Consider the following 25,511-nt stretch of genomic DNA (forward strand, 5'->3'; position numbering starts at 1 on the left):
TCTGCACAGCCAATTATTTTGCTTCAATTGGACACTAGTTCTTTCAATGGAGGTAGAAACATTCACTATACTTCTATCAATAAAAACATTACTAAGCTGCATAAATTAGCCTTCCCCAGTCTGGTCCTCTCCTTATGTTTTGGCACTCAACACATGGGGATCAATGGAAGTTGTAGTCCAAAACATGTGGAGGGCAGCAGGTTGGAGAAAGTTAGCATAAACACTGTATAACAGATGTAGGAAGCAATCCAGTTTTACTTAGCAAAACCCAAATACCATTTTTAATGTCACAGGAATATCTGGTACTGTAACTCTGCACGGGATGATAAGTTCTTCTCCATAAAAAACGCGTATCATATCTGGCAGATCTCTGTTGAGCTTTACAAACGGACTGTGTGTGTCTGCAAAAAGAATAACAGAAAAATTAAGTCACAACAAATGACTTCGGTACACAAATGCAAACAAGACCATTATCCAATAGAGAGTCATGGACACTTACACCCATTGAATTGTGGTTCATGTTGTTAAATCAGTATGGGACATATCTGCCAGCCAGAAAAATGGGCTGGCTTGAGGAATTTAGGTCAGTGTGTTAAACTGTGTAGCTGAAGCTATGCATAGACCTGAACAAGCCACATACTCAGTGGGAAGTGTTTAATGGCTGCAAACTCTTCACCACACAAGGTCACAATAATTTATTTTGCACATTCCCTCCCCCACCCCCACATCTGAGCAACAATGTTCATAACTAGGACTCATTTCAATATATTGAAGCCAGAGCCCTTACAGCCAAAGGTTTTGAAATCCACCATATGCATCTCCACTTAATTTCTTTCATTGAGTTTATCTGGGAACTATATTTGCAAAACTATTTTTTTCTGAAAATCTGTTCTGTGCTTTGATATCCTATTCATCTATCTTCTGCCATATAAGGTATCTCACAATGCAATACTATACATGGGAAGCCTACCCATTCATGCAATTTTATTATGTCTTTGAGGTTTAAAGCTACTCTATGTCCATTTGTTTCTAATGTTTTACTTTATCAGTATTGTTAATGAATATTTTCTATTGTTTTATGTAAACCACTTAGAAGTTTTGCTGACTTCAGTGGGGCTTACTCCCAGGTTAGTGGGTATAGGATTGCAGCCTTAGGTTGCTAATTGCTCTGCAGCTATTGTGACTGCCAAGGACTTCTTTGTTTGTTTGTTTTAAGAAGAAGGAGGACAAAAAAATTGCCTAAGTATCAAAACAGACTAACAACATTTCCTTTGCAATATGATCCAAGGAAAGATGAAAAGTTATCCTGCTTCTACAGTTGTAAAAGAAACACTTTTTTTTCTGTGCAGGGGCTACAGTTATAAAGGGGGGGTCACCAGCTCTTCATATCGCCAGTGAAATGCTACTTGTTACTACTCCCTTGAGACTCATTCATCCTTGTCACAAAATTAAAAGCTATTCTCCAAAACCAGCAAACTTTGCAGAGCAGTTTCCTGTATGTATAACCTGCAGGCCATTTTAAGTATGAGGAAGAGCTGCCCTAAAGATTGACCGTAGTGTCTGCAGACACAGTGTCACCACTGGCTGATGCCAATAATGTACTAGTGGGGGGAGGGGAGTCATCTTGAGCCTTGCATCCCTTTTAAAGAGTGACAGGAAACCAGTACAATATGTAAAGAACATTCTAACTTTAACGGATACGTTCATGTCACCAGTTCCACACTTGAGGTGACAGTCATGGGCCACTGAATGGCATTGTCTTTCTCTGACAATACTAATAACTGTATATATTCAAAAGTAATTTTTCCTTCCGCTTACAAGTCACAGCTACACATTTAAACACAAACAACCTTCCAGATAATCCCATGTTAATATATCTGTAGCTTTCTTTATTACCAAATAAAATTAAAAATAACAGAGTACTGTACTCAAAAACTTTGAGGGGAAGAAGAGCAGAGGCAATGTTGAAGGGATGCAACACATTTTTCTTTTCTTTTTTCTTCTGGATTTTTTAAAAATTCCAGTGGGAGTGAAATAAATTACACCAGCTCCAGATCTGGCAAACTTTGCCACCAGTGCTGGAGTCAGATCATGGGATTGGGCATGCTTTGAATCCTGTAGACCTCCAGCCTTTGGCTACATACCTCCACCATGCATTGATTTTGCCCTCTCCAGAGCTCTGACACTGGGCAGGCATGGGCTGTGGACCTTTCTATACTCTCACAGAAGAGGCATACAAGGTCAGAACTCCCTCTCCAAGGGCAGGCCCCTCTCTCCACCCTTGGACAGGCAAACCCAAAGAATCCTATGGCCCTTGAGACAACCTCCAAAGAACCATAGGTTTGCAGACTGTTTATTAATTTTGTGTGCTTTTTAGTACAAATAAATCACTTTCCCTCTGTTGCTCACAGGTTACTGACCCTCCCACTTCCCAGGTGAGTAAATTAGTATATGTTGTTCACTAAATCAGAGTGGTAGGAGAAGGAGCAAAGAGGCAAGAAACTGAACTGTAAGAAACTGGAGATAAAAAGAAAGTAAGATAGGGAGCATTTTGATGGATAATAGATCTTCCAATTAGGTAACTATTAGATTTTCAGGCTCTAGGCAGAGGATTGTCATAGTCCCTATCATAAACTTTCAGGTATATCAGCCAATTCAACACTCTTCTTGACATCATCAGGGAGTTCCAGTCTTGTTGTGAGCCCAGGGCCCTGTTTGCAGCCTAAAGCCTTCCAAATGTTTTCCTACCTTTGATTAAAAGGAATATGCACCACATTTTCTAGGACAGCATCTTTTTAATTATTTGTCTGAAGGCTTTTCATAACCTTTATTTAATTTCACTTTCCTTTCCATCTTAAAACATGGCTATAAGGGATATAAAATATTAACCCCAGGGGTAAATTATTTCATTTAGAAGGAGATAGAACTCACTTGTATAGAAAAGAAAGGAAATTCTCGATGTTCAAACTTGGATGTTACAATTAAGAACTCTGCCTCCTATATAATATTAACTCAAGAGTTTTATTTAGTATGTATTAAGGTAAACAGTTATTGTACTGTATGCAAGAGGGAGGGATGTGGTTGAGTGAATCTATGTCATTAATTAAGCTAAGTCTGTGATATTTTGATAGGGAAGTGTGGTAAGTTGAACAAGTACAGATGAAGATGTGTATCTGAAGAAGTGTGCATGCACACGAAAGCTCATACCAAGAACTAACTTAGTTGGTCTTTAAGGTGCTACTGGAAAGAATTTTTTTATTTTAAGTACAGATGAGTTTAGATAAGTATCTTTTGGCACTTTGAGGGTGATTGGCTTTCCTGAGCCTTGCCATTCAGGACTTGTTGAACTTGTGTGCAGGATACAGTGCACCTTTGAGGCTAACCTGCCTTACCTTACCAGAGTTGTGGGACACGCGGAAGAGGGGGCTCAGGAAGGCCGACCTATTCACCTGAATGGGTGCGATTCAAGGAAAAGGGTAATGCCCCTCCCACTGAGGAAAGGTGGCTCACCCAATTCAAGTAATCCTATAAGTGAGTTAAGAGTTAGTATCCTAAACCTAGCCTTTAAAAGTTAGTTTCGAGCCACCATAATGAAATGAATGAAATGAAATGTGGCCCTAGTTGAAACCCATTTATCTGGAGTCTTGTCTCATTATTTCCAATTGTAAAACTGCTTGTAAAATACAGCTGTGTCCTCAGGCCATGCAAACTTTTGTAACAAAGATTTCAAAGTAGATTTGGTTCACATGAAAGGTGCAAAATTAATATTCCGTTTAAAAGTCTTTATTAATCAGATGGGCATGCTGTAGTCAGTCAAGAATCTTTATTTTATGTTACTCATTAATCAAATATTAATATTCATTTTTATTAAGATGCTGGGGGAGAGGACACCCCCAAAATATGTATGAGAGAAATATGCAAGTTAATCTATGAAATGTAGCCAACATCCATGATTCTGAAATGGTACACTATCATCCACAGAAAGAGAAATACATGAACACCCTCTTATGCACCCTGTGAAAGATCACATATTTCTCTTTCCCACTGGTGACAGTAGGAAAACCGAGCAGTCACAATAATCAGGATTGTGGCCAAACACTATAACAGGTTAATGGATGTCACTCAAGCACTAACCTGATAGTAAAAAATTAATTTCCTAAAAGTCAATTACATTGTTCTTTGACATTCCAGTGCTTTTTCTGGCAATGGGGTGGCATTTCACACCTTTTGCCTAAAAACGCACACACCTAGCAACAATAAGGATATTACTCAATATATATATTTGATACTGTAAGATATGGTTCATGCCATATTCTAATCATTTAATAGGCACATTTCTGGTCCGCTTCCTTTCAGATAAAGCATGCAAAATTCCACATGCCCCAAGTCTTTCCTGTTCTTTGTTTTTTCTTAGGCTGGTAGATAAAATGTTAACTCTATTTTCCATTTTGAATTGCATTCCCATGGTAGCCAAACTACATTTGACATAAGAGATCTGTGACTGATTCTCCCAGTGCCTTTTTCAAATCTGAAAACCTCTGAAGGGGATCCAACTTGGTCTGGGGGCAGTGGCACTGTGGAAGATGATATAGAACCCTTCCACCCACACATACACATTCATTTCAAGTCTGTTCTAGAACAGGGGTGGCTAACCTTTTGCAGGCCAAGCACTGCACTGATCCATGGCTAACCCTCCAACAGTCACATGTCAAAGTGGGTATAAACAAAATGTATAAGTGGGTGTGGTGAAGGTGTAAAGTAGGCATGGCAAATTTTATTTTGAAAAGGAGAAATAGGGGTGGGCAGAGGGGAATAAAAATCACAGCATATCATAGGATCACACCACAGGGCCCACAGGAGTGGCCAATTCCCACCCTCCTTTATTTGAAATTGGGGGGGGGGGAATGTGTAGTACACAAAAGGCTGAGGCATCAAGGCATGGCAGTGGAGAACCCATTGGAGCAGTGAATATACATAGAAATAGAAAGAGAGTCTTTGTGGGTCACAAAAAAACTTTTTGTTGGGCAGCCCACAGGTCAACCACCCGTTCAAAAAGCAAATACAACCAGAAAAGGCTGGAAATCCAATTACAAATCTCCTGGTTCATGTCTGTTTTGGCCCCACAACTTCAAATACACTGCAACACAACAACCCCAAGTGGTTTTGATGTACCCAGATGTTCCATTGGTGATAAAATGCTCATTTAGATGTAGATCCCTTTGCTTAAGTAATAATGCAAATTTAGCATTTCAGAGAAGTATTTTTTTAATAAGAAGGAAAAGATAATTGGGATCTTACCATTAATAAATACATATATTGTTGATACTGTCTTCTTCTTCACGGCACTTGAAGATGTATACTTGCAGCTATAATATCCTGTATCACTTGCTTGAGCTTTGTTCAAAGTCAGGCTACTACAGAACTGTTTGCTGTTCTTTCCACAACTATATGGAATTATATTCAGTCGTTCGCTGTCCTTGCTTAGACTTTCAGGCAGAGACCATGAATGAGCCACTTCCCCACTGCAAATGCAGAAAAGAAAGCAAAAGCATAAACAAACAAAACAATTATGCTTGGCTACCACTATATGGCACCAATTCCCAAGCCTTAATCATATGGCATCTAGTAATTTCTTGTGCTCCCCTTAATATTGTTTTCTAAAAGCGACATCATAAAAACAAAAGAAAATGAAGACCTATTAAATAGCTGCTTTCCATGCAGAAGACGCCAGGTTCAATCCCCAGCATCTCCAGCTAAGACTGGGAGAGGCCTCTGTTGGAAATCTTGGAATCATAGAATTGTACAGTTGGAAAAGTCTCTGAGGGTCATTTAGTCCAACTCCCTGCAATACAGGAATCTCAACACTCAGTCCCCCATTCAATTTGAAAAGAACCACTGAAAATCAGTGCAGAGCCAGGCATAGGCAAACTTGGCCCTCCAGATGTTCTGGGACTACAATTCCCATCATATCTGTCCACTGGTCCTGTTAGCTAGGGATCATGGGAGTTGTAGTCCCAAAACATCTGGAGGGCTGAGTTTGCCTATGCCTGGTGCAGACAATACTGAGCTAAATAGACCAATGAGTCTGACTCAGTATAAGGAAGCTTTCTATATTTCTTCCAACAATAATTCCTTCTTGCAACCAATTAGAAAAACAAACTAGAAAGAAAACCTATTAACCACAGACCAAATTCATAAAAGGTGCACCCTGGATGATTACCTGCACATGATGCTTAAAGTATCTCCTTCTTGTATGACATGCTGTGTTCCTGTTATATTTAGCTTTGGACCTTTCCAACTGGACCCCGAACTAGAGCCTAGAAAACAAGGAAAATCCAGGTTATTAAAACTGGTGGAAAAACTGATGGGCTTTTTATCTATTCAAATTAATATGTTTTTATCTAAAAGGGCTTCAGTGTTTTCACACAGAGCCAAATTAGCTGGGATGCCATACATGCAATTGCTTGAATGGCTTTGTAAAAGTAAACCGCAGGCACAGTGGATCTGGACCTGCAAATTAGTAGCAATCAGCCACCTGATTAGCTATATTGTATATTCACCTGGTATTCTATTGTTCTGATCAGTTGAAAGGATGTGACAAAATCTGCCTCATTATGTGGTCGAATGTTACAGATTACTGTTAACTGTAATCTATATTTCAGTAAATTTACAATTTTTTGGCATGGTAATGACCATCTCTGTTCACCCAGAATTTATTTATTTCTTCATTACAAAAATATACCACCTTTATCTTCCAAGGGTTTAAGGTGGTGTACATGGTTCAAGAGATAATACTATCCAGATTAATGTCAAAACATAAACATCCATTCAGGCACAACACCTCAAGCAGCCACAGGTGAGAACTAGGACCTACAGGTGAGAACTAAATGCAAGGCGGGGACAGGGGGACAAAGTACCCGCGAAGGAACATGTGTCCTGCACCAGAGGCTCTACCCTCCTCTAACACCCCATACACTATGTATCTATATCTATATTCACTCTGGTAAATACAATGCCATTATTGACAATACTTTTAAGTGTTCTCTTAAGCAACTTTCTTTTTAAAAGGGCTTGTGGAGCAAACTTGTCAGTCATACTAACTCAACATTCATTATTTCATTATATTCTACATTCAGATTTTTAAATCCACATGATAATCAAAGTAATTTATTATGTATAGTAACTTGCAAAGTTACTCATTCAGTATGCAGCAGATATACATTTTTATTTTATGAGACATGAAAAAAAATAACGTCATGAAACTCTCAGATGTTAAGACAGCTTTGAAGAATATGTCAGACTGAAATGCACATGGGACAAAATTCTTAAGTTATTCAGTGTAGGGCTTGATTTTTTAAAGTCCACTACAATCAATACAGTATTTAGATTCATTTTACACAGCTTATAATCAGGCTGCTTATGGTTTAACCTGAATGTTCGCGTCAATAATGACTGCAGGAATTCACCCAAGAACAGCCTATCACTCTCAAACAATAGGTAATGGGGTTAATCTTCCTATGAAGGCAGAATCAGTGAGGTATCAAGAGAAGCAGCAGAAGGGTTGGAAAGGAGCAGGGTAGGGATGGGACATGGATGAGAAAAGAGAGAAAAGAGAAAAGCAATAAGATAACATGTTGAAAACAAAAGATGCTTCCCCTTCTGCTCACTAATCATTCTTATACCTGGTTGGCAAGGAAAGCTAAACCATAGCTTAGCTATGTTCAAGCTTCAGGATCAAGCTTTTCCTCTCTTCTCTCCTTCTTCAGCAAGACCACAAGAGAATAGAAATATAATGCCATTGTTGACAAATAACTCTTAAGCACTTAAGCACTTCTCTAAAGCACTGCAATCCCATTTAATTTATTCCTTAGCCAGGAAGGTAAAGGGTGGATTGCAAGTTCCTCCACCCACCCCTCTGGCTTCTAAAGCAAGCAACTGGATGATATGCAATACAGTCCACAAGAGGGAGAGCATCTAGCTGGCCAGTATCAGGCTGGCAGCACCGGGTTTGAGACTACAGTATTACAAAGCTCCTCTGGAGAAACCCCTTCTCGGTTTCACAACAGCAACTAAGTCATAAGGCAAAGTCCTAAGGCAAAATCAGAAGACTGAATCTGTGCCTTCTGCAAGTGATTCTCCCCCTTGCAAGCTGTGCTCAAGTTGCAGTACGGTAGGAGCACAACTATATCCAGTTAAGCTGATTGAGCACAGCCGCTATGGTTTGCAATGCAGATGTACCAGCATTAGGACAGAGGAAGATTTAGGGGAACATGACCTGTTCGGCTGCACTGGGTGCAAAGCCTTGGGGAGACACAGGAGCTGACACAACTATGATGTAGAACGGAAGCCAAGAGGTGGGGAGGGGGTGCCAAATTTTGAGATCCCAAGGTCTGCCACTGATAAGGAAGGAGATTGTGTGTAAAAGTGTGTGCGAGGAGAAGGGCTTAGGGTACAGTATTTAGAAGCAGGCAAAAGCGATATGAAGTTGGGTGTGTAAGCAGGAGGAAGGGGGAGGTGTATGCTTGACAGTGAAAAGGACCTGAGAATGATAGGGAAGTGCCAGAGAGATGGGGCTGGAAAAAGAGCACAAAGTGTGGGTGGAATATTTCAAATGAACAAGGCAAATGCTCATTTGAATATTTTTATTTATTTAATTTATTCCATTTATAAATCACTTCCTATAAAACTTCTGTAAACAATTAACAATATTACAATATCCTGACATGTGTTTAAAGCTGTCCGGCATAACTTTGCCACAGTGTTGACAAAAGTGTTCACTTTTTAATTTAATTTAATTTAATTTAATGTTGTTGTTGTGATTAAAAGAAAATATGACAGGAAAGAAGGGCCAATGGAACTGTGTGTGCTTTAGATAAATAGCAGATTTGGATTCCTGTGTAATGAAGGCAAAGCAGCTTCTAAAAGGGGAGGTGCCTTTCTGTAAAGTGTGTTTGTGAGCCACAGCACAATCTTCCCAGGTATCTAAATGTGAGTTAATTATTCAGCCAAGGCTAAATAGTTTCTCCTTGGCAGATCTCTTTTGCATGGAGTAGCACACACCAATGGCTAAGTGCCATTGATTTTCCCCATCCAATGGGTCAAGGCATTTTAAAGTTACTTTTACATCTTTGACTAACGAGAGCAAGATCCTTTGAAATTTGACATACAAATTACTACCGCCATGGTCACTTCCAGATAACTTCTTTATTGATCATTCATTCTGATTTGTATGCCCAAGTTTGCAGGGAGGTTAAACAAGGCCAGTTGTTTACTGAGCATTCACTTGGATTTGTTGGGAGGAAAATTATACAATGTTGCAATTGTTATCCCACACATTCAAAGGTATTTCCCCATCACTTTCCTTATCACAAAAGGTCTGAGAAGCAAGTTTGTTGCACAAGAAAATCAAATCAACTTTAACTGCACATCCTGAATCAGCATGACTGAATCCCATCCCCAAACACTGAAAGTCTGGAGGTCCCCATGTCCTTTAAAAACAGAGTCAAACACCTGTATACAGAGACACAGAAAGATATAGCCACACATATTTTAAATTATTTACACCTGAATCCTGTACATGTTTATTGAACTATGTTAAAATAAAACCTAATAAACTATGTTTATTGAACTACGTTAAAATAAAACCTAATAAAATATTAAGTAGCTGCTTCCTTTTAGTTACTGTTCAGTAACAGTAGCTAACAGAGCTGGACCATAAAGAAGGCTGATCGCCGAAGAATTGATGCTTTTGAATTATGGTGCTGGAGGAGACTCTTGAGAGTCCCATGGACTGCAAGAAGATCAAACCTCTCCATTCTGAAGGAAATCAGCCCTGAGTGCTCACTGGAAGGACAGATCGTGAAGCTGAGGCTCCAATACTTTGGCCACCTCATGAGAAGAGAAGACTCCCTGGAAAAGACCCTGATGTTGGGAAAGATGGAGGGCACAAGGAGAAGGGGACGACAGAGAATGAGATGGTTGGATGGTGTTCTTGAAGCTACTAGCATGAGCTTGATCAAACTGCGGGAGGCAGTGGAGGACAGAAGTGCCTGGCGTGCTCTGGTCCATGGGGTCACGAAGAGTCGGACACGACTAAACGACTAAACAACAACAACAACAACAGTAGCTAAAAGGTAAATTTGGAAATAAATACACCTGCTGGCTGATTGTGATGAATTTTGCTACAATATATCAATTCAAGAAAGCCCTTAAAATGGGCTTTGATTCATTCTTAATTAATACAGAATTGACTTTAAAACATATACAAGCGTTCTCAACACATTAGAGGTTGAATTCAGCCTGAAACACTTCAGAGAGCTGTAGCTGCTTCCCCACCCCCTACACAGAGTCAACACTCAAATATACTCTATTTTATATCTGCATTAATTTGTGATCATGATCTTTCACTGAAGCTATCCACTCATTATCATTGGGAAACTAGGGGAAGGGGCTTTGTAGCATTGATTTATTCTATCACAATTCACTGACATAGACAATAGGTGGGAAGGGACTAACAAGTACAGTATGATCAGAACTTAGTACCAACTAGGAGAAAAGGCTGTAGATTGTAGTCTCCAACCATGTAATAAACAAAGCATTGTAAACAAAGCACTACCATCCCATTTCCCTAGGTTGGTAGATGGTTTCCAAAGAATGAATAACTCCCAGCTTCAGTGGTGCCATCAGAACAAAACTTGGGGGCAGATGTCTAGGACCCTACTCAGGAGGGCCCGCAAATGCCACAAGGCTGGTTTACCACCTTCTGAAGTAAGTAAAGTTATACACATTACCATATAAATAGGCTTCCTAAATGACATACAAAGTTTAAAATGACACAACTGCACCACTGCTTAGCTTGCCTCATGGATGGACCTACAAAAAGACCAGTGTCTTGTGGCAGCTAAAAGTTTCTTGGTGCGCTTAGAATTCACACCGCAACCACACAACAAACAGCAACTCATTTCTACCTAGGAGGATTACCATATTTTGCTTATTGCTTAGTAATCTGAAAAGATGGGTACATAACTACCAGTATATTGAAGCCAGTGGCGTAGCGTGGGAGGTGCAGGGGGGGCCGGCCGCACCGGGCGCAGCATCTGGGAGTTAGGGTTAGGGGGCGCAAATCCACGGGTTAGGGGGCGCAAATTACTTGCCTTGCCCCGGGTGCTGACAACCCACGCTATGCCACTGATTGAAGCCACAGACTTTTGGCTCTTCACTTAATTGTTGCACCATGTTACTGCCTCAGGCAAGTATTCATCTCTCCATAGGGAAGCCCTGGTCAATTTTTTAAAACCATTTAGAACAGACACCCCACTAATACACTGAGTAACCTTTACTGAAGTCATTAATGAGAATAATGTATTTATCTTTTCAAACAGCAGTAGACTCAGAGCTTAAAACCTAATGAATCTAACTTTTCTTCAGTGGGCAATGAAGATCTCTATTACAAATCACTTCCACGAAGTTTTTAAGGCTCATTAAACATGCCTTACATAAATTTTTTTACGATTACCTGCTAGCCAAAGTGGGCAATTCAATCAAACCAGCGCTACTGGAGTATATATTGTATACATTAAGAAATGCTTCTTACACAGGTAGGAGGGTGATCAAAATCTCTTAATAGGAATCTCTAATTTCCACCATTCTAAGTTTTTTTCTTGCAAAAAGGCTCATTTATTTTAAATATCAGGATGAGAACTGGTATACAGAAATCAGTGGGAGTATACAGGAATGCTCAAAAGGTAATAAACATCCCATTGAATGGCTTAATATTGTGCAGGTAGTTGCATTCTTAGCTGATATGATTTGCTCTTGCTGAATGGTAAGCTCATCCACTGAAGCTTGGAGAGAGAGGGGAGAGGTGGATGGCAGGACTGCAACCTGGTTAAATAAAATGCAATCGATTAATCATATGAGGTTCTGTGGATGACTTGAAAAAAATCTGTTGTTTAAATCAGAGCCAGCCCAAAACACTTTGGCACCCTAGATGAGCCACAAAATGTCTCCCCTTTCCTCACCAGGGAAGAGTGAAGATTGACAACAGGAACAAAGGGGCAATAAAAATCTGCACTGGGATCTGCTGCTCCTGTGGATCCTGTCACCTGAGGCAGTCACCTCATGAGTGGGCCAGCCCTGGATTAAATATAAAGCCTGCATTTCAAGTGAGATTAGAATGCTGGGGAACTGTGTTTGTGGTGATGGTATGAATGCAGCTCATAAACACATATCCAAAGCGATGGGCAAGTATTTTGTCATTTTGCTATTTTATGCTTTTATTGTTTATTTATTATTAATATGCCAACAGGCTGCATATAAATAATAATAGAAATGATGAATGTATAGTCTATAATCTGGCACAGTGCTTCCTTTTAGGGAGAAATCCAAAATTCAAAATCAGTTGGAGGTTTGGAATAAGCAAATCTCCTGCTGAAGTCTTTCGTCCCGGCTCAGCCACAGATACACTGTGTAAGTCTTCCATCACAACTCAGCTGAGGCAGGGTAAGTCCCATAAAAGGTGCTATGTACTGAGTTGAATAGGATCCAAAAGGCAGCAGTCTGATTGGTCCTAGAACAATAGGGTCCAGAATGCAGCAGTCTGACTGGTCCACAGGAGCCACCCAATCCAGCTCCAGGTGGAAGTGAATCCGCAACCTGATTGGCCTACAGGTGAATCCCGGAAGTAGCCAATCACATGGGGCCCATTCTGTAATTAATGTATATAAAGCAGACATTCTGGGGGAACTTCCATTCCTCCTCACCACTATGAGCTGAATAAAGAGCATGAAATCTTCTCTCGACTCCAAGTATATTTCACTGGCGACAAGGATGGGATCCCACTGAGCTGACCGCCACACACAGCACCGCCACCTGCCGCACCGCTGCCTCGCACCATGTATCCAGGCTTCAGCTCCGGGCCCCAAGCAGCTCAGAATGGCAACCGACAGCAGCTTTTCGCTTGACTCCGAGTATATTCCAAAGGGGATGTTCTGGGGTGTGTGGTGGGGATGTGATAGGGCAGGAGGAGATATACCCAATTCCAAACTCCTTTCAGCTCAGTCATGTGATCTAGCAACCCAGCAAAAGTTACATTGGCAAAATGGGAGTTTGGAATAGGGGTAAATTGCACTGGCAGTACTTACCCTGACGTAAATTATGCTGGCTTCCTATTCTATGGATTGTTCTGTTAAGCTCATCTGAGTGCAGTTCAAGCAATAGCTGAGAAATGGCTCCATGAAGACATAGGGCATAATTACACTATAACTCTGTCAAATTTATATCACTTCAACTGGCATGGCTTCACTTCCCCCAAAGAATCCTAGGAATTATTAAAAATATAGGAAGCTTAAGGAGGCTGCTTTATTGGTACAAATAGCTCAGTACTGTCAGTGGTTCCCAAACTTTTTCTCTCTCCCATGGATCGCTTGAACGTTTCTGATTTTTTGCCCTGCTGTAGCAATTGTACTAGATCATGAATGATTTTAAATTGTATTTTTACAGACATGATGCAGACCGCTTGAATGAAGTTCGTGGCCCACTGGTAGTCCACAGTCTATGGCTTGGGAGTCCCTGATATACACTGACTGGCAGAAGTTTTCTAGATTTCCGAGAGCAGGCATTCCCACTTCTGTGTGGAGATGCTGGGAATCGGACATGGAACCTTCCGCATGGAAAGCAAATGCTCTACCACTAAGCTGAAGCACTTGATTGACAAAGTAATGCGAATTCTCAAGTGACACAGAGATCCCTAGACACATGCACCCTCAAAGAAAGAAGGAGGAAGAGGAAATGACAGTCAACCCCATTGAATTCTGTGGGGCAAATACACTCACCATTGTCTGACTTTCTCTAGAGGAAGTGACAAAACCTCCACAATTCTTAAAAATATTATTTGTAGGAATATTTCTGGTCTTCTCTATATTTCATTAGTTTAAAGAAACAAACCATTTCATTGTACTCTGAAGATAAGTTCTGTCAACCGAAGCCTTAGTTGTGCTTTTATACCCTCCTTCAATCTCACTTACTTCCTTTACTACCATAGTTTGTCCATAAATACATTAATCAATATGAGCAAGGTCACTGATACTATACCAGTACCTAAGGTGTGAACACAGCATAGTTATCCACTACTGCCTCATCAACAGCAGCTGCTGGTCTTTATAGCATGCAGTGCCACAGGAAGCTATTTGCTGTTGAGTATTTGCTGTCATTCAAGAAAGTGTACAAATACAAACCCCAGATCTTGCCACTAATTAGAATTCTAAAGTAAACTGAACACTTATGAGTACCAGTTTTGTTTCCTTTGGCCTGCTTATTGCATTTCCTAGCTACTGCAATTACAGAAAAGTCTTCCAAGTGTAGGAGTACCATGGAAAGGATATTTGAGTGTTACACTGACTCCTATGCACACTTCCAGATCCAGTATAAACTGGTCTTATTTCCCCCAATATTTTGTTCTCATACAATGGTGCTTACGTGGTCTGTGTACTGTGTACTTGCCTCTCAAGTAGTAAACTTCTACATGTAGTAAACCAGCCTGCTCATTTTGCTAAGAGGGCCCAGGACTTCTGCCCCAAAGTCCTGCCCTGATGATATTACTGCTCTTATATCTTTGTGATCTTTGCTTCTCTAGATCCACCACCCTCTTCTGTTCCTCCAAATTAATCTGACTTTATTACTACATAAATGAGGGTGCTACTTAAATAGTAAATATTCATTTTAAGGGACAGTAGAGCAACCCCAAGCAATCTACCCTTCCATTGTGTTAGGCAGATTTACTCTTCTATTTAGCAGCAAATGACAAAATCTCCATCTCTGATCTGCTTGCCTAGCACAGGAATCCACATTGGTTGCTGAACACAAACTTCCACTTGAGATGCCCTGACTAATGCTATGGAGAGGAGCTGCAACATAAATAAGAGTACTCAGACACTTGAAATACATAGGAAAAAACAAGCCTGGTACTTGAAAAAAGAAGTTTTTCAGATAACACTTGATGACACTAAGGACAAGATTGGGGAATCTGAAAAAGTGTATCAGTGCCAACCCTATATAATATTGTTGGAAATACAGTGGTACCTCAGGTTAAGAACTTAATTCGTTCTGGAGGTCCGTTCTTAACCCGAAACTGTTCTTAACCTGAGGTACCACTTTAGTTAATGGGGCCTCCTGCTGCTGCTGCACGATTTCTGTTCTCATACTGAAGCAAAGTTCTTAACCCGAGGTACTATTTCTGGGTTAGCGGAGGCTGTAACCTGAAGCGTCTGTAACCTGAAGCGTCTGTAACCCAAGGTACCACTGTAAGTCCACTGGAACTTGTTCTAAGGAAACGTACGGATAATTGCAGCCTAAATCCTCTTTAACCCAAATCGTCTTCCTGAACTGGTTTAAAATGTTGGTTTAACTCTTTGAAACACGCAGTACATTGTCCTGAATGTAAGTTCTACCACTTTATTTCGATTGTTCTTAGAATTGTGCAACCCACAGAAAACCTTCTGAACTTCTATAAATCTGCTCCAATGTCTCTATGCAGTTTGGATCCAAGAAAGGAAACTCAATACAAGTTCTTATGGACAACTTAGTGTGATGCTCACAAATATGCTCACCATTAGCAACTGTGCATGTTGTTATACATTGCCTCTAAACACAATGCCTGGCAGCAAGTCTAGATTGGCGACTAAATATATATTCATTCACAACCAATTGCATCTTCTTGATAAAACTGAATATCCATATTTCTAATGGCCACTAGTCACAATGGTTATGTTCTGCTTCCTCTGTCGGAGGCAGTATGCCTTTGAATGCTAGGAATCCCAAGTGGGGTGAGTCCTATTGCCTATGGAAAGTCTGAAAGCAAGATCTGAGTGCAACTGTTTGCCCACTGTGTGAATGGGGTGCAGGACTAGACAGGTCATTGGCCTGATCCAGTAGGTTCATGTGTTCTTAAACACTTATTTATCACATATTAAGATTTTGCTTGCTAATAATAATCTCAACAATGCAGGACACTACAGACTTAAGTGTGGTGCCTGATTTATGTTCTGTTCACTCTTTGCTTCTATAACACTGAATCATTTTAGCGCATATATATATATATATATATATATATGGATTTCAGCAACTTTTGTCAATCAGACATAGAATAGCACTGTGTATGATCATCCACCCATTAACCATCACAAGCATATTAAGGAGCCACAAGCTGCTTATTGGATAAAAATCAAGCAGAAGAAATGTTCACTAGATATGAGATTAAGGACAGTTTTCGTAAATGATGCTTATTTGTGTTTCCAACATCTCTAACTCATACATAGATCCTACATCCTGTTTAAAATGATCTGATTCCTTTCCCACATTAATAGCCTTCACCAGCAACATGTTCCAAACTACAGCCATTTTTGTATATAACATTAAGTAGCATCTTTGAACTTTTCTTACACTATTTATGCCAATGTGAATTTTGCCCATGCCAGATACAAATCAGAAGTGAGTTTTTTCAATTCAGTGTACATCCTAGTCAATGTAAGTTTTATTGAAGCAAAAGAACTGAAGACACAATTTAACTGTGTGTGTGCGCGCGCAAACACACACAAATATGTCACTTGTGAAAACACACTTATTATTGCACTGGCTCTCACATAAGTGTGCACATGACTGTAGACTTTATCCCAGTTTCTTGGAAGCAGGCTCCATTTCAACCAGTGAAATACTTCTGTTGAACTGGGTTGCATATCTGAATACCGAAAAATACCATATAAATGCTACCACTCTCTTAATCACTTTATTTGTAAGAAAACCGCTCTGATGTCAGTGCTCCCTGCTCCCAACAAAGCAGCCTTATTTCCAAGTTTAAACTTAAAAGGAAAGCGGTGCTGTCAGCAGCATATTTCTAATCCAAACCGAATCAGTGATGATGAGATCCCGCAGGTCAGTTTCTCAGCCACATTGCCAATCTCCACATAACTGCAAAATGCAATTGTTAAGTACTTTAAAATGAAGATAGCTTTAATGTATAGGTTAACCGGGAGTTAGTCCTTAAGAGCACCCAGGACAGTTCCTCCCTTCAAGACACTAGGCTTAGAATTAAGGAAACACTTTGCTGGGTTGGCACAGAAGAGGAAAAAAGTCATCACCCTTTTAATTCAGCATCAAGTCCCACGACAATCACATACATGCAGAAACTCCTGCGTGCATAAAATTCCAGCCCTGGTACTCCTTTTTATAGACAACAGCCCATGCCTGGATCGCACCGACCCTTAGCTTCCAGCATCCCAGCCCATGTCAGGAAAGAAAACGAATGTCACTTTCTACGGGAAGAGCTTTGGATTCTCCGGTCTCCCAGCCAGTTCTGCTTTGTTTTGTTCACCTGGCATTTTCCTACCAATAAGAAGCTCTCGGACTTGGTGCCACACCAGGCATTTTAGCTCCGCGTCTTTGAAAGGCGGATGGTCAGAATGCGAATTCCCAGCCGCAGTGCAAGGCTGGGACTATCAGAGCAGAAGTTATAAGCTGCTCCTACTATATCCACATTAGGAGGGAGAGAAGGGAGGGGTGGGCGTGCACTAGTGGAATACTGGAGAGGGCTATTAATTTCTTTAAGAAGGGAGCACCCTTCGAAAAATCCACGTGGAAAGCCAAAGCAGCTGGTTGCGGAGAGGGGTATATGGAAGGGCCGCTCGCCCACTGGGAGGGGGTGGAACGCGCATCCCCATACAAATGGTGCGGTTGGGGAAAGCCCATAGGAAGCTTCCTGGAGAAGCCTCAGTGCGAAGAGGGTGACCTGATCCCAGAGGGCTGGAGCGTTCATTCCGATCCCATTCCGCGTGGCCAATTTTGGAAGCGATTACTTTTTCCAGATTACACCTAGGCGGCGGCGGCGGCAAATGCGGAGCAGCCTCGCCTGACAATCAAAATCCAAGAAGCTGGTTCTGGGGGAAAGCCCTTGTTCAGATGAAGGAGGAGGATGCCCTTCCTGACAGGTTTCCAACGCCCCGCTCTTGTTTCTGCGATGGCAATGAAGACCCGTCGCTTAAAAACCGAGCGCATTTTAGAGAAGCGAGCGCAAGGTGCCGCAAGGTAAGCGCGCCCGTGTGCTGCGCTACGCCAGCCTTGGAGGGAGCCGGAACAGGGACACGCTGGCTGGATCCTGGCAGACCCCGAGGGCCCCTTTCTCTTGTGCGTTGTCCTAAAGCCTGACTCCTTTCAGATCCCCGTCCGCAGGATCCAGAAAGGCGTAAAGGATGGAGCGGCGCCCGTGCGCCCCGGGCAAAGAAGGGACTTGTCGGTCCGCCGCCAGCAGCACTTACCTGCCAGAAGGAGCCAGCAGTTCAGCAGCCCGCCCAGCACGGCTCCAGAAAGCCCCCAACCAAACATGCCGCCCATCCGAAGCACGCCGATCACTGCAAGGAGGAAATTGCTGCTCCGAAGTGAGTCCTGCTCCCTCTCTCGCCCAAGGTCCGGCAAGCCCCGGCGCCGCGGAATAGGAACTTTCCCTCCTCTCGCTCTCCCCTTCCCTCCTCCGCAGACGGAGCGGATCGAAAGCAAAAGGTAGTATCCGAAGGGCGCTCAGCTTGCCGGGCTCGGCCCTTTTATAACCTCCCCAGCCCACATCCTTCTTCCCAATCACGCCTCCACCCCCCACGTCACTTGCCCCCCCCCGTCCGTCTCTGCCCCCCCATTTCCAGCAATACCTTCGGCCGACCCCGCTTCCTGCCTGGGATGAGATAGTTAAGATTGGCCGGCAGATTTCTGAAGGGGAACGAAGAGCACGACTTCTCGTCTCTGGCACGCTCCACTCCAGATCGGATTCCATTGCGCGGGGAGGGGGCGGGGAGGTGTTAGGCTCCCCGGTTGTACTTGCTGTGCCAAACTGATCCCGCCGTGCGGGTGGGTCGATAGAAAATCGAGGGAATTATTGGCGGTTCCGTCCAAGAACGGCGCCACTCTTAAGCAGCGGACTTCGCAGAAAGTGGATATGGCTTTTTGTACAATGCTTCTGGAACTCGTCTTTTTCATAGTCTTCCCTGGATTTCCACAAAACTGGAAGTGTTCAGGTTTTGTACTGAACGTAGGAATAATTGCGAAACGCACAACGCAGTGGAAGCCGGGTGTGTGTGTGAGCCAGGTGAAAAAGCCCGTTTAAATTTGTTTGGGGAACTAGTTAAAAGCGTAAGAAAAGCCCTCTTGGAACTGACCAAAAGTCAATCGACCCGAAGAGCTTGCTCCTCACAGCGGCCATTCAGATGTCTCCAGGATACCCCATCAGCAGGTCCTCCCTAACGACTTCTGTGTCTTGCTTTGAAAAGTGGAGGTTCTATGTAAGCAGCGTGGTAGATCTTTTGCAGTTCTAGAGGGCAGGAAAACGGAAAGCACGCAAACGACATAAAACTGGAAGGTATCTGTCCTATCTTATCAACCGTTCCTCTTGAGCTGCTAAGAGGCTAACCATTCTCTACATGGATTGCCCAATCTGCGACCCAACTGAATCCGAGACCAAAACTTCTTTTTATCTATCTCAAAAGACCGAGGTTCCTCAACCCCCTAAGTGATGCAACTACATCAGCATTTGAGGAAACTTCCTCCTCCAGGATGTTTCATCCCGGAGATCAATATCGCTCTCTGTGACTTCGTACCTAGGCGTGTGGTTCCCAATCGCTTCTGAGGCTAGGACAAGATCATCACGATCCTCTGTAGGCGGAGTCTGGGGTCCCCTCTTGCAAGCAGCAATCGCAGCCTTAGGTTTCTAAGAACTCGTTCACGAACTCATGCAACATGAGACGGTTCAGAAGCGTCCCCGGGAGCAGCTAACACGACTAACAGCAACACTTAGATTTAACTAGCTAAATGTCGATCGTAGACGATGGGCAGCTTGCAATCACAGTTACTACCTCTGCCCTGCCTAATTATAGCTATAATCTGTTATAGGTTTATGGACTAGCACAGTAAATGCTATTCTAAGAAGTCGGCTATCTCTAAACTTAAATTACAAAATTTGTTTGGTGTACCAAAATATTCTTTCCTCCATATACAGTACCCCCTCTTCATTATTTTATTGCAATGTGGAAAAGATAAAGGATAAATACAAAAGCAATTGGAGGAAAAATCTCTTCTATAAGGGGTGTTCAAAGTTTTCTTATTTTTTTGCTCATCTTTGAGCATGGATTTTTAAAAATGTGCTATGCTATAGTAACAGATGCTTATAATGATCTATGAACATGTACCACTTTGAGGGTGCTTCCAGGCTATTACTGTTTTTGCATTGAATTCAAATTTAGGTCATGCAGTTATAGTTGATTTGGAGTGCTTGCACAGCAAATGTGCTTCCCCAAATGCGCTTGCAGTATGAGAAGTGATGGGAAAATGCACTGGAAAGCATGAGAATACTTGCTTCTATATGACATCATCTAGCCTCCCTACAAACTAAAAAGATAAATAAATAGCCAACTCTGTCTAGTCTCCTTGCAAAGAAATCAGAATGAATGCTCTATAAACAGGTGGCCTGGAAGCACCCTGAGTAGTGGGAAGCTGCTAGATGTATTTGCAAAGCTACCTAAACAAAACAGCACATGTAATTGGCATTTTTATACTATTGGCATTAGATGATCAGATGTGACCTCTCAGTAGCTAATACTTTATTTGTTCCAATCACATGTCATCATGACAAGTGTAAGCTACGCTCAGTTTCCAACAACGTAAAAACACACTCAGAACAAAATGATCCATTCTAGAAGCACTTCCTGTGCTTTTGCACAGCTCTTGTTCATTTTAGTAGGGTTTGCTCAGCAGAATTTCCTGATGTCTTGTACCCTTGATACTATGGATGATATTGAACTAAGGTCTCATCCACACTTTGATTGTCTCATGCCTAAAAAAAAAAGTTATATGCAAAAAGTATTGGAAGAATCCTACCCTGAATTCTGTTTTCTCAAGCTTGAGCAGCAGATTTTCACAGAAATTCCTCTGATTATTCTAATTTTAGATTATTGCATTTGCATGCTATTTCTTCAATATTAACAGCTATTTACCTCAAATACCAGCACTGAATGCTTTATTACAGGCATATTTGCCATGATCATGCTGAATTACGTATTTTGTAATCTTGAGGTGGCATATATGGCTAATTGTTCTAGTGATAAAAGGACTGCTAAACTTGTTATTGTTGCAACAATACAGTGATCTGGCCGTGAAAGAGTGGTATTTTACAAAATTGCAAATATATTGAAAAAAATATAATTCTCTGCCCTGAAGAACACATGGCCGCAACAATTGTACATAAATAACAATACATGAGCAGGATGTCTTTATGCAGATTTCTCAATATATATTATTAAATATTAGTTAATGTATTCCCACACAACACACCTGCTAGGTAAGCAAACGTCATTATCCTAATTTACAGAGAAGGAAATGAAAGCACACGGAAATTAAGCAATTGGGCTAACATCACAGGAAGTTAGTGACGAAGCCAAAAACAGCCCAGATCTCTTGAGTCCCACAAAACCATATTGAATCAGGATTTTTTTTTATGATTCAGCTTTCCAGTTTTAAAAGCAGTGGTTGGAGTGTTTCCTGAAGACGTGAAAAACTCTTATTAAAATGTAAAAAACAAAAACAAAAAAACCTTCTCATCATTGTAGGACTGGCTGATGGTCCTACATCTTAGATTCATATCCTGTCCTTGATACTGGCCAATAACAAATATCTCAGAGGAAAAGAACAAGAAGCCACAGGGTTCATTTTTATTGATGTGAATGTTATATAAGGATCCTATTCTCTATTTTCAAAATTCCCAAACATTATTATTATTATTATGGAACAGCTGGGAAAATGTGATTTCTATAAAGCCTTGATCTTACTTCTTTCCCATCACATAAGCAAATCCAAATGCTTTTCCTTGTTTTAATAATGAGAGATAAGGCCCTGTCTCCCAAAAGGAATTAAAAATGTGAAGGAACAGCAGTAGAGGACAAGCCCTAATCTGATCTGATGAATTTCCCAACCCAAAACTCTACTTCACCAACCCTACTTCCTTTCAAGTTCCATGACTTCCCATGTGATAAAGATCCAGGAGTTGCTACAACTTTCACAGTTCACTGCAGAGGACCCAAGCCTACTGAAATTTCAGTTGAAACATCATCCACCACAAGAAACAGGTCCATGCTGAACAAGGAACAAGAAAAGGCTCATATTCAGAAACTGAAAAAGTTAGGAGAGCATAGAACAAGTCACATCCTTACCCATCTTTTCATGACAGGTCGAATAAACCAGGAGGTAGTAGAACAGTTTCCCTCTAGGCAAACATATACCAGCTGTATCACAAATTCAGGTTTGTTACCAGCACCTGTTGATGTAGGACAAGCACATGATGAGGACCAAACTACTCCACCCATTTATTTTTCAAATAAAAAGCAGTTGTGGCCCACCTGATACATATTGCACTCCTGAATGAAGACTCACACCAGTTTCCTGCTAAAAATAGTGCCCTTCCCTGCTGTTTGCAGTGAAGGGCATGCACCTTCAGGAACAAATAGCAAGAGGTGCAATAGGATATGTTCAGCAGCAGACCGGCATAGGGCCTGATGAATCTTAGTTGGCAATGCATTCCACAAGATGGTTACTACAACAGAAAACTCCCTGGTAGCCAGCCACTGGGCACCATGGGATTGGATGAGTTGGAGTAGTAGGTCAGATGATGACCAGAACAAACAGGGAGATATACAGAAGATGGTACTCAAGTCCCATGCCTTTTAGGGTTTTAAATGTTAGCCCCAGTACAGTCATAAATATACTTGAGGTTGAGCGCTTTCGGGTTGCGCTCTGCGGTGACCCATAAGTAACAGAGCTTGTTACTTCTGGGTTTCGCCGCTTGTGCATGCGCAGATGGTCAAAATGACGTCACGCGCATGAGCGGAAGCAGTGAAACGCGATTCGCGCAGATGCGCTGTCGCATCTTACGTTCTGTTCAGGATGCGAACAGGGCTCCGGAACAGATCCCCTTCACATCCCGAGGTACCACTGTATCTTGATTTGAGTTCATGCAGAGAAAAACAAAATTGATGTAAAATATTGTGCAGCAACCTGCACAAATAAAATAAAATAGGTGTAATATAGTTTAAATGCTTATAGTTAAAATACAGCCAAAATCCTGACCCGGCTGGAACATTTTGTACCATTTTGCTGTGGCTTTTCAATGGCAGCCTCACATGAAGCATCCTGCAGTAATTTAAACCGGAGTTGACTTATGGATAACCACAGCAATTCAAATGTGTTAGGAATTATCATAGCTGGTAAATAAGCTGAAGCTAGAAAATGGCCCCTCACTACTCAGTTCACTTCCACATTGAGCAACAGTGCCAGATCACCAAGCAGAACCAATAAGGCTACACTTTTATCTTTCTCACAGTGCAAGTCACCCACTATGGCAACCAAGGCAATTTCAATATCACCACCCCAAACCAGGCCAAAAGCCAGACTGGATGGGATCTACATAATCAGTTTCATCCACAACCTCACCACCACACATTCACATACCTTGCCCAGATATGAAACAGAGCGATAATATAGCCAGAAGGGTCTGATTAAGATGTTTTCAATAAAGTCTGTACCACTGCCACTTATAGGTAAATACCCCTCTCTAAAAGAGGTATCTACTACTTCATATTCAGGTATACTGGATCCAGTACACTGGAAGTACTGATTCAACAAGCAAAGATGGACAAGGTCACAGGTGGTCAACAAGGTGATTTCTTCTGCATCATGAAAATAAATAAAAACAGTATAAAACAAAACAAGGTGATCCAATAAAACAGTCTAACTGGAGTCTCCATAGATTCATAGGATTGTAGAGCTGGAAGGGACTCCAATGGTCATCTAGTCCAAACCCCTGGTTCAGCCCGGATTTGAAATCTAACATCTGCATCTTCTCTCCAATACTCCAAATATTATCTAAATTCAACCATGTATTAGTTTCTAACATTAACTAACTAGCAGTTATGGGTGCCCTTGCACCCCCGAACTCTGTTATCCTAGATCTATAACAACAGACATGACCACCCACATGACCCAGATCTCAATTATGCATTTCAGGTTAACGGGTTGATCTGACACTTAAGTTTTGAATAACAGCTGATTTCCGTTTCATTGATCTGGCATAAAGCAGAAAGGTGTTGAGAACCAATGGGAAATATGTAGGGCAAGCCCCTTGCCAGGGAACCACAAATAGATGAAAGACCAAATTAAGTACAGTATTAGCTGTTATAGATAGATAGTTATCTATAATTGCAGCTATTTGAAAACCTAAGTAAAGCTTCCAATCGCTTTCCTATGGCTGCACTGGAGTGGGGAGACACACATGAGCGTAAGACTCATACACTGAATGCTAAGCCATAGTTGACATTCAAACCAGGTCAGTGTGTGTTTACCCTTTGCCAAAAGATTGAAATATGCCCATTTGCAATGGGGATTGCAAGTATTTCCTCTGTATGATGAATTTCCAGTATATGTGGCTCATTAACTACTTAGTAGAATAAGTGACATTCAGCCACTCAGACTGAAAAATAGTAATATTTGTATCTGATTTGTTATATTATTAGTTATTAGTTTTAGTTGTGTGTTGTTCCATTTAAAATTACAATAAAATTGTAAAATAAAGAAATAAGCCCATGTGTTCACGCAGAAAACAACAAAGCATTTTTTCACCCAAATACTGTTATGTTCATAAAGTGAGGAGTGGGGAGTTAACTACAGACAAGCCTTGTTTTGCACGGGGGTTATGTTCCAGGCCTCTGCACATGTTGGCAGAGCACATGTAAGCCCACCCCACCCCTTTTTGTGACAGCTTTATGATGTTTTGGGGCTACTTCCGGGTTTGACATCATGCATGTGTGCACGATCACACATCATTTGGACATGCCTAAATCAGCCTTGCCTGTATTACAAAAGTAATACTGACTCATTATAGAAATCTCTGGTTTTTGAAAATAGTTGCTTAGAATCTGCTATTAGGTTAGTTATCCACATATTAATATGATTTTATACTGGAAACTGAAATATCTATTTTAAGCTTGCTGTTCCTTTCCCAATGTTTAACTTCCTTTGAAAATATAAAGCAGAATCTTATGATGACAGGAAGAGTTTAACTTCTTATTGTGCATTCAGTTCAAAGTGGGAAGTAGAACTGTACTTTAATAAAGCAATCACGTTGTTTCCACCAACTGAGTCAGAAAGTCCCTTGTGTTTTCCAAGCCCAGGAAAGCAAGATCCAGCAGATCATTATCCAAGACAGAAATGAGAGGGGTGTCTACTGACTTTTTCAGTTTTAGTCTGGTTTTTCTCCAAGCTTACATGACCTTTTATGGAGGAACAAAACTCTGCTCAGAGGGATAAAGATAAAATCAATCGCAATGACATCACAAGGAATAGTGGGGGGAAATATTTCTCCTATGGTGGCCATGTGTCCCACATTAGCAGAGGACATTCCTCCATTTGAATAGTTTTCAGAGGACAGTTGTTTA

At 41.3% G+C, this 25,511-nt stretch overlaps 1 protein-coding gene across 5 annotated transcripts in view; it reads right to left on the reverse strand.

The window, feature by feature from the left end:
* FLT1 (fms related receptor tyrosine kinase 1) overlaps positions 1–25,511 on the reverse strand; it is a 140,417-nt gene that overhangs the window by 94,309 nt on the left and 20,597 nt on the right. For 4 of the 5 annotated variants that reach the window (XM_082220238.1, XM_082220237.1, XM_082220236.1 and 1 more), the window contains 3 exons: positions 6,221–6,317; positions 5,299–5,522; positions 277–401 (listed from right to left, as the gene is read on the reverse strand). In XM_082220238.1, coding sequence (XP_082076364.1) covers positions 277–401; positions 5,299–5,522; positions 6,221–6,228 — 357 coding nt within the window. In that variant the 5' untranslated portion in view covers positions 6,229–6,317. Of the gene's footprint in view, positions 1–276; positions 402–5,298; positions 5,523–6,220; positions 6,318–18,305; positions 18,574–25,511 lie in introns of those variants that run through there. The other variant, XM_082220234.1, reaches the window with a different exon arrangement.

This window comes from Podarcis vaucheri (genome assembly GCF_965113315.1).
Source record: "Podarcis vaucheri genome assembly, chromosome: 4".
Classification (NCBI taxonomy): domain Eukaryota; kingdom Metazoa; phylum Chordata; class Lepidosauria; order Squamata; family Lacertidae; genus Podarcis; species Podarcis vaucheri.